Source organism: Nicotiana sylvestris, chromosome 3 (genome assembly GCF_000393655.2).
Source record: "Nicotiana sylvestris chromosome 3, ASM39365v2, whole genome shotgun sequence".
Taxonomy (NCBI): Eukaryota; Viridiplantae; Streptophyta; class Magnoliopsida; order Solanales; family Solanaceae; genus Nicotiana; species Nicotiana sylvestris.
Window position 1 is genome coordinate 17,786,512 of NC_091059.1, and position 10,586 is coordinate 17,797,097.

The window sequence follows — 10,586 nt, forward strand, 5'->3', positions numbered from 1 at the left end:
CATACCTTTGCACCAGATATGCCAACTACCAATACCTCCTCTCTAACTCCTAGTGATGACTCTTCTCTATATCAGATAGAACTTACTTCCTTACCAAATTCACCTCTCTCAGACACTCATTCAACACCTCTTAGGACATCTGGTTCTAGCTCTATTTCACCCAAAATTCCACCCTTTTCACCTCATACTGGAGCTCAACTCACACCAATCCCAATTGAGTCTTATACTCTTTCCTACTCACCCCTTCACACAACATCAAGAAATGTGATTCTCACACCTCCACCACCTATAAGAAAGTCTGACAGAGTTTCTCAAAGGCCTACTTATTTGACATACTATGTGTGCAATACTATTATTCTCTCTAATCTCACTGATTCTTGTTTCACCCAGCCTGCTACTCCTAATGTTTTCTCTTTTGGAGCTCTATACCCTACCAATCAACATCTGGTTCAATCCCTATCTACTATTTCTGAACCTAGCAGCTATGCCCAAGCTTCTAATCACCCAATATGGAAAGCTGCTATGGATGCAGAAATTACAGCTTTAGAATTAAACCGCACTTGGGATGTGGTTTTGCCTCTAGGAAAGAAAGTTTTACCTTGTAAATGGGTATACAAGGTGAAACATCATTCAGATGGAACTGTGAAAAGATTGAAAGCTAGGCTAGTAGTGAGGGAGGACATTCAAAGAGAAGGGATTCACTATTTTGAAACCTTTTCACCAGCGGTCAAAATGACCCACATAAGGTGCCTTTTGACTGTGGCTGTGAAGAAAGGTTGGAAGGTGTCACAGTTTGATGTGAATAATGCATTCTTACATGGGGAATTGCAAGAAGAGGTCTATATGAAATTCTCTGCAGGTGTTCTTCTGCCTAAACCAAATCAAGTTTGTCTCTTGAAGAAGTTTCTTTACGGATTAAAACAGACATCCAGATAGTGGTATGCCAAACTTGCAGGAGCTTTGAGTTTTAAAGGCTATTCTAGTTTTCTCAATGATTATTCTCTTTTCTACAAATACAATGGTGCTCTTGTTTCTATCCTAGCAGTATATGCTGTCGATATCCTACTCACAGGGGATGATGCCATAGAGATTGCACAAATTGCTGATTTTCTCAATTCAGAATTCAAAGTGAAACATTTAGGTGATATTCATTACTTTCTAGACATGGAAATACTCAGAGAAAAGCAGGGATTCATTATAAACCAACAAAAGTTTACCTTAGAACTGCTACAAGAGTTAGATTGTTCAGGAGGCAGAATTTCTTCACCTCTTAACCCTTCCATCAAGCTTCAAGCAGATTTGGGGGACCAATGGACAACCCAAGTCTTCATCGCCATGTAGTTGGTAAGCTTAACTATTTGACAAACACCAGACCTGACCTCGCATTTGATGTTCTATCACTCAGTCAATACATGCAAAGGCCTTGTCTTTCCCATTATTCTGCTGCTCAACGTGTGTTAAGATACCTCCGCACAGATCCCTTACAAGGAGTTCTTCTATCTTCACACCCCTCTTTTGATTTGCTGGCCTTTTGCGATGCTGATTGGGCAACATGTCGCGATTCTAGACGCTCAATGAGTGGATTCTTCATTACCCTTGGAGGTGCACCTATTTCCTGGAAATCCAAAAAGCAGGCTTCCATTACTTTGTCATCTGCCGAAGGTGAATATCGTTCCATGCATCGAGTAACATCCAAGATCACTTGGCTTGTTCTCTTTTGGGAATCTCACAGTCCAGCCTACCTTACCAGTCCCTATCCACTCCGATAGCCAGGTTGTGGTTCACATAGCTCGCAACCCAGTCTTTCATAAACGCACCAAACATGTGAACTCAATTGCCATTTTGTTCGTCAGCAATTCCTTTCTGGTTTAATATCTCTCTCTTTTTTGTTCCATCCGACTGTCAGCTCGCCGATTTGTTCACCAAACCCTTATCTGGGGGTTCTCATCGGCATATTCTGAGCAAGTTGGGGGTCTATTCTCTCCCCTCCATCTTGAGGGGGGATGTTGAAGATAAGAACCCCCGTGTTGATTCAAAGAATGATTCACAGAATAATGAAGAAGTAAGAGAGAAGAAGAAGTGAGAAGAAATTCGAAGCCTCCAAGGAATTATTTGAGCTTATGTCTGAAGAAATTTGCTGAGACACTAATCTTATTTTAAGGAGAGACACGTGTCAAAATCATAAGCATTGATGCTAAAACTCTAACTTCATCTGGGACGTTGGTTTGATAAGGGAAGGATAAATCATAGCCATTCACTCAATGCTTCTCATTTCAGATGAGAAAGGTTCTAGAATTTTCACACGTGCATGGCACACACACATACATTGCAAAGAATATTTCTGTTAGTTAGTTAGACATTTAGCCAATAGGAAATAGTACAAGTGTATATGAATATTTTATTTACATTCTTTTGTATCTATACATAGATTCGTATATAGTGAAGCTACACTGAATAAAAATTACACAGAAGAAATTTCACAATCTCAACCTTTTCTTTCGGGGTACAATCATTGAGGAGAGGATTTGAGGGACTAATATCGCTAACTATATGACTACACTAAATTAAATAACACTGATAATATAAAAATTCTTTATACTATTAATACATATATAACGGGAATTCTTTTTGAATAACCAAAGAGTAAATTGACTACCGTGAAATACAACTATACAAGTGATGAACATTCACATTTCTTTTGCGTAATTAATGGTCCAAACCAATCTATGCTTGACTCCTTGTGAAAACTCAATTAACCTTCCTTCACTCTCGGCGAAGTTTGGTGTTTTCTAACAGGTAAATTTTACAAATAGTCAATAACTATAATATTTTTCTACTAAAATTATATAACTATATTTTCTAACACAAATATCACAAGACTTTCACTTACTCAAATAAAAGTCATAATTGCCGAAAAACCCAACTCAACTTTCCTATGCAATACTTTTTTATTTTACATTTTTTTATTATTAATCTAATAATTATTGATCCAATTAAGAGAGGATCGACCCGACTGGATCCCACCCGAATCAAATTTGTAAATTTTAATAGAATAATTTTTATTCCAAATGAGTTCTATAAGAAAAAGGTTTATAAGATTATGTGAGATGAATTGGGTATTGAAATTATTTAGTGAGCAGAATTATCACAAGTGGTTAATATATATGCGGGGGGGGGGGGGGAGGTATGAAATATTTACTCGAAATAATTAGAGAGCTTTAATTTTGAAAATAATAATAACTATCAAGTTAGAAGATAATCTTGAAAACAAATAAAAGGCATGGATAAGAGGCTGAATACCGTATATTTGTTTGGGGGAAGGGGGGGCTCGCTTAAGTTTCTTTAGTATATTTAATTCATGCATATGAGTTTTGGGTTGGGTCGGGTGTTAGTCCTTTTTAAATTGGATTAATATTTATTAGATTGAAAATAAAAAATAAAAATATGAAGTAAAAAATATTGCGACAAAAAAATTGAGTACTGCAGCAATTGTGACTTTAATTTTGTATGAGTCGATGAAAGTCATGTGATTTTTATGTTAGAAAATATAATTATATGGCTTTAATAAATAAAAAAGTTATAGTTATACCACTATGTGTAAAATTCAACCGTAGTAAACAATGAATTTTCAGGTTCTTTCAAAGTAAAAATTTCTAGGGTGGTTAAATATGAACTTTATCCAAATTGCTAAAATAATTTCATATTGATGGCAACGGTCGGCAATGCGTGCTTTGAGATATTGAACAACCAAATTCTTACGGTTTCTATGTAATTAAATTATACAAATTAAAGAAATCTTGGATGTTGGCCCTGGAAATCAAGTGATTGTTTTCTTCAACGGACAATCGAGGGTAAGTGCTATTAAATTTTTCATTCCTTTGCGACAATGGGTGTCAATTTAGTATAAAAACATATTTATAAAATCATATATATATATATATATATATATATATATATATATATATATATATAGTGAATGTGCTCACACCTGGTAGGCTGGTACCACAAACATTCCTTTGCCTTTGTTTTTGTCCTCTTTTGAGTTCCATGCATGGATAGAAAAATGTTTTATCATATATAATTGGACTTTCTTTAATCAAGACAAGTTATTATTACTATTATTATTGTTCTTGGAATATAATCAAGAACAGTTAGGTAGCTTCAAGTTCAGTGTTGGTTTAAAGCTTCTTTTAAAATACAACTTCCACTCAATCAATCTTTTAAAAGAATGTTAGGTATATTATATTTAATTGATTCAAGCTTTTGAGTGGGTAGAGCACTCAAAGATATTGGTAAAAGGGGACAAAATTATTTTAAGGGATATGAGGGGTCATACATACATAACAGAAATATAAAATTTCTTCAACCATTTGTGATCTCCAAGAATATTATAGTACTTCGTTAATCTCTCTATATATATATATATCGTCTTTTATTCTATTGTCTGTGAGCTCCTCAACAACAAAAAAACATGAACTCTAGTGTAATTTTTGTCTCTGATCGATATCTTTTTCAGAATTCGAGGATGGGGAGATCCTTAGGAGTGGGCACGAGGAAAAAGGACTCTACAAAACATCCTTGAGACTTCTGGTTTTATTTCCTCTACATTAAATGCTTCTTTTTATAATGAAGTCGAGTTATGGCATCGTAGATTAGGATATATATATATGAATGTTACCCTTACAACGGATAACAAGTAAATTTGTACGCGATTTTAATGATATGTGGATTGATTCAACCTAAGTAATCAAGGATGTTAGATAAACGAATTAGAGATAAAATGAATAACCAAACCAGTTATGACGTTAAGGCTGGGCTCGGATTTAAGCTGAACAATAGTTTTGCCCTTGACCGGACCCTCAATTCGAAGCCAAATGTATATTAAGAACTACAATTAAAATAAGAATCTTTCAATAGCTAGAAAGTAGAGAAATAAGTTTGTATTGCATTGATATGCGTGCTACAATGTGTCTTATCAAAGAAAAAACTTTCCCTTTATATAGTAGGAGAGTTTCACCACTAGTACAAGTCTAAAAAAGATAAAAATTCTTCTCTCTCGTTAATTACTGATCTGTAACCGCCATCGAGCGAGATCCACGCCGTGACATCCGATTGGTCCCGGATATCACAACCCTCTATCCGTCGCCTACAACCGTTCATGAGCTTCCCGAAGTCTAAGAACCTATCCCGGGTCCGGGATGCATCGTTTTATCCAGTTGGATGGCAAGCATTCCGTTCGGGCCTTGGTACTAGAAGTTCTCAGCTTAGATTTTGATCCCGCATATTCTTATTTTCGCTTCGTTTGACTCACTGGGACATCGGGGTATATGTTACCCCGGTTTTATATATATATATATATATATATATATATATATATATATATATATATGAAAATTGTTTAGCCCAAACGAATTTTAGGTTCATTAGCCTAATACGTCACAGACAATATTATCCCCAACCAATCCCCCCATTAGCGAAACAAACATATAGAAAAATAAAGTAAGGGTGTGCATTGGTAGAGGACAGACAAGATAATGCACTCCTAACTAAATTTGATTTATTGTTTGGCCCAAATCGGGACAAGCAAATAGTATTATTTATAAGATCATACTTTGGAGTATTCATCACCAATAATTGAAAGCCTCAGTTTATCCTATAATTTAGTAGCATGTCCTAAATTCACATAGAGATGGAAGTCCAAAACATTTTTGTTTTATTACTTTGAGACTCCTTATTTCTATCAATTATCTCAATTTTTCTTGGTAAGTGATCACGCTCAATTATGCCTTATAAAAAGGACAAACGGTCATTGCAAATATAATCCGGGTATTTAGCCCAGAGTCGAATTCCACAGGGAATTAACCTACCAATTACTTTTGTCAGACTCACTGAATTCTCCGTAATCAACTTCCCAGATATTTTGAATAACACTTGATGATATTTCTACTAACTATAACTGAATAAAATTAAGTAAACTAAAAGCTAACTATGACTGAGTTGTAAACAAATAAGAGAAGGTTCTAAGGTTGTGATTTCCCCTATTGATGAAATTCCTTCCTGCTATGTTTCGTATAGATTTGCCTAATTGTCTCTATCAATTATGAGCACTCTTAATACCGTAAATCTCTCCCGAGTACTTACGACAATTTACTAGACGCACTCTCCCGAGTTATGCTAGCTGGCTTCTATTACAGCTCATTTAGATCGCACCCAAAGTTTCCTTATCCCTAATACCACCTTTAAGCCCTCGGTTATTGATTCCTCATATACTTTGGGATTGGTGTTGTTCAACAACTACCTAAATATGCACTCTCTCCCAAGTAATACATACTAAATAGGCACAGCAAATTGAGGATCGTATCAATTAACTACAACAAGAACGTAGTTGAACAAATAGAGATTAAACTGGGCAAACTATATTAACACAACATGAAGTTCATCCCTCAACATGTTCCATCAAAATCTTAGACTAAATAATTAGCTACTCATAATCGTGTTCATAATAACAACAGCAAAATTCATCATGAATGATAAAAACAAAAGGAATAAAGGTAGAACTCGTTGCTGAATTATCCTCCTTGCCTCTTTCCTCTTCTTGCCTTGAACAAAACTATAAAAACCTTGATAATCTCTTTTTGGGCGAGCTGGACCTCTTATAGGTTAAGTGGAATTACCCCCAAACATTCAAGTTTACCCCTGAACTTTTTGTGCTCCGGAGTGACTAGCACGGTCGCGCTCGAACCGCGCTTGTGGTCGCGCATATGGCTAAGTGCACTGTCCCATTTTTCTGCTCTAGCGCGATCGCGCTAAGGCCGCGCTTGGCCCGCGCTAGAGTGGATCAGCATTTTCTCTCTTCTTTTCTTTCTTCTTTCACACGTACTCAGCTCCGAGGGGCTTCCCTTGCTTTAATTTAGCTCCAAACACTGTCCTAAGTCCTCATAAGCACCACTTGCTCCTGCAAAACATGAAATTCACAATTAGAGCCAATTTATCGTCATTTAACCTTCCTAGAACGGTGAAGCATAGTCAAGTTGGGGCATAAATAGTCGCCAAACTACATGAATCTAGCCTATTATTAACACCCCACACTTAAAATCATTGCTAGTCCCCGAGCAATCCACCATACTCTATAAATGTTCCTTCACTAAGCTTTTCCTTAACGTATCACACCAAGAACATATCACCAAAGTTGCATCTAGTAGTGTAACACCTTTGCATCAAGAGTCGACTCTCGCGTGCTGTTCAATATTCATACTTACTCAAATTACTCTATACAGAGGTCAAGACTTACCTTTCCTTCGTAAATCAAATGCCCTCATATCACACAAGAGAGTAGTTCCACAAATAATAATATTAAGAACAATTAGGAACTTAGATAGACAAAATTCATCACTCTCAGAAAGAACATTCATATGCCACAAAGATGCACCATAAGCTTGCCCGTAGTGTACTATTCTACTAATCGAGCTCATTCAGTTTAAGATCAATTAAGACTTCATTTGGTTGTAATGTAGGCTAAGGGACGGGTAGGATATATTTGGATATAGTGACTAACCTCCCTAAGTACTTTTAATACCATCACTTTTGCATTCAGACCATACTTATGTCAGACTAGATATTCCACCACACTTCTATTTATAATACCCCAAACTCCTTTAGGTGCAATTGTATCAAGTCACCACTTATCAAGGACTACATTTACTTATTTTCTTTTTTTTTCTTTTTAAGTGGCACTTATTCTTTCCTTTTTCAAAGTACTGCACCTTTTTTCTCTATTTCTTTGGTTCCACTCGAAAACCAAACCACCACCCCACACTTTAACTTTTTCATATTTCATAACTATTCAAGTGCTCATGGGAGGTAAATGGTTTCAAACAGATGGGTCGTTCAAACACTTGGGTAAGGTTTGTAAGGCACTCATCGAATGAGTTTCCTACCGCTGAGAAATCATCCATGAACACCTCCATTATATCTTCAACCATGTCGGTGAATATGGCCATCATACACCTTTGGAATATGGCGGGTGAATTGCATAGGCCAAAAGGCATCCTCCGGAAGGCATAAATCTCATATGGACATGTGAATGAGGTCTTCTCTGTCCTTTGGTGCAATGGAGATTTGATTGTACCCTGAGTACCCATCCAGAAAACAGAAGTGGGACCTCCCTACCAGTCTGTCAAGCATCTAATCAATGAAGAAAAGTGGGAAGTAGTCTTTCCGGGTGGCCAGATTCAATTTCCTATAGTCCATACAAATTCCCTAGCCTGTGACGGTTCTTGTAAAGGCTCATATTTATCATTTTTTACCACTGTCATACCACCCTTATTAGGAACATATTGCACCGAGCTAACCAAGTTGCTGTCAGAGATGGGTGACGAGGCCAATGCGTATAAGATCTTGCTACTCGTACTCTGTCAAATGCTAGTATAGTTTATGATATCGTCCCACAGAGATTGGAGAATCTAGCTACAAACATATAATATTCTTACTACTATTTGAGAGAATCAAATTGATGAAATTTTGTTTGTTGAAAATTTAAATTGCTTAAGTTGAATAAAATAACTTTCGGAAGATTTATATTTAAAGAGAGTTGGGAATCATTGAATTCACTCGATAGCGTGATAATAATAAAATCTTAGCTTTTACATGTATTTCTCTTAGGAATAACTATTTATTGCTAATACAATTATATTTTGCTCACTAAGAAATAATCAATTAATAACACTCCACGAGGTTATGTAAATCAATTGATATATGACTCGTGACGATTAAACTGAAATAATTTTCTTGCCTGAATTGTGCTAAAAGATAGAAAAAACCTCTTGCGATTACTTATTACTAAAAATCAATAATCTTGCCAACTACAACTCCTCCGTGAGAATTAGAATGGAAGTAAGCAAGATTACAGACTTGGAATGATAGCTTAAAAATAATTACTCTCACTCTATTATTTTACCCAATAGTTATCGTATATTAATTTTGCTTCGTAAGAATTACAAAATTGACATACAAGTAACTTTAGAGAATAAATAGATAGATGTGATAATAATTAATTAAAACTAATATTCCAGCACAATATCGAAATATAATTGGAACGTTTCAGGCCAAGCATGTAGTAAAATTGAGATTAATATTATAACGATCTCGAGCTTCATCAACTATCCTAACAAAAGAGATTACTCCATTATGGAGTTTTTAAATCTCACACAGAAAGATATTCTTAAAATACTATCAACACTCTTAGAAAATTCAAAAACTACAAGAGGAAAGTGAAAGAGATAAAGAAAGAAGTAAAGACCAAAGCTAGAGAAAAGTTGCTAATTAGGCACGTATGATCCCTCCTCCCCTTTCAACACAAACATCCTATTTATAGAAATCAAATCTCATAAGGTGTCACGATGCCTCGTGGTTCTTTTGTCATGATGCGTCGTGCTTCTATTGCTATGATGCATCGTGCTTCTATTGCCATGATGCCTCATGCTTCTCTTTTTATTCCTTTATTTGCTTTATCATGATATTTTTATTTCCTGCAAAATACAATTAAAAAATACAGATAATTGCCATATTATATATATATATATATATATATATTATTTAAAATAATTTATTTTTAAGTATATAATATATGAATATTTTATAGTCATCAAACTACCCCGCACTCGAATCCTTGCTCGTCCTCGAGGCAGTAATTTTATTAATAATTGATGTTTCTTGTAGAGTAGAAAAGTAAAAAAATAAAGTTTCACATAAAATTCAAAACCTATAAGTTTTTCAAGTCGCCAAATCTATACCTTGTTTCTGCTTCTGCTTTTGTTTGCCAAAAACTTTCAACTCCTCTTTTGATGAACCTTTTGAGATTGATAACATTATGATTACAATTTCGAGTTTCTCAAATTTTGTCCATAGGCTTGCCCTTCATGTTAGTCTCCACTAATGTAGAATCAACACTAATTTCTAAAATTATTTTAGGACTTTTTCAGGCTTGTAATGATAGGCTTAATGTTGGTAAGGTAAAAGAATATATTTGTAGTGACTTTGTTCCATCCAGCTTTATTATGAGAGCCGATTATTTTATCAAAATATCTATGTACAACTCAACACAAAAAAATAACTCTAGAGATTGGGCTAAAGGTCCCGGTCTCCAATTTCATAATTAACATCACTTAATTTATCATTTTTCTCAATAGATTTCTTAAATTCAAGCTTCTTGAACCAATAATTTATTTTACAGGTATATACACCTTGTTTTCCTCTTCTTCTTTTTTAAGAGTAAAATAGAACATTTACTCCATAAGTATTCCTTCATCGCTTGTTTTAATAATTATTTTTGTTCAACTATAGCCGGAAGGAGTAGTATCAAAATAGTGTTGTCTAGAATTTCGCCTTGATAGACATTTGGGGCAAGTTCTAACAGAATTTTATTGATTCTACCTGTTGAGATCATAATGCTTCTCAATTCCAACACTTTCTCAAATTTGGAGATACTCGTTCTTGCCTTCACAAAAATAAAATCACAAACTTGGAAGTTATATGGTATAAATGAAAAAAAATTATGTTTGAAAAATATGTAAACTTTTACTTTGAAA

General features: G+C 35.0%; 1 protein-coding gene across 1 annotated transcript; it reads left to right on the forward strand.

Annotated features, from left to right (window-relative positions):
- The first annotated feature begins 1,412 nt into the window (after positions 1-1,412).
- Positions 1,413-2,083, forward strand: LOC138887099 (secreted RxLR effector protein 161-like). The gene is made up of 2 exons (XM_070168815.1): positions 1,413-1,662; positions 1,854-2,083. Exons 1-2 carry the CDS (start codon positions 1,413-1,415, stop codon positions 2,081-2,083), a joined length of 480 nt encoding a protein of 159 aa, XP_070024916.1.
- Positions 2,084-10,586: the final 8,503 nt, after the last annotated feature.

Excerpts from the sequence above, each read along its gene's own strand:
- LOC138887099 (XM_070168815.1), top strand. The coding sequence starts at position 1,413 with ATGCAAAGGCCTTGTCTTTCCCATTATTCTGCTGCTCAACGTGTGTTA. Across the intron at positions 1,663-1,853 it reads TACTTTGTCATCTGCCGAAG|CAATTCCTTTCTGGTTTAAT; the intron begins GTGAATATCGTT and ends TTTGTTCGTCAG.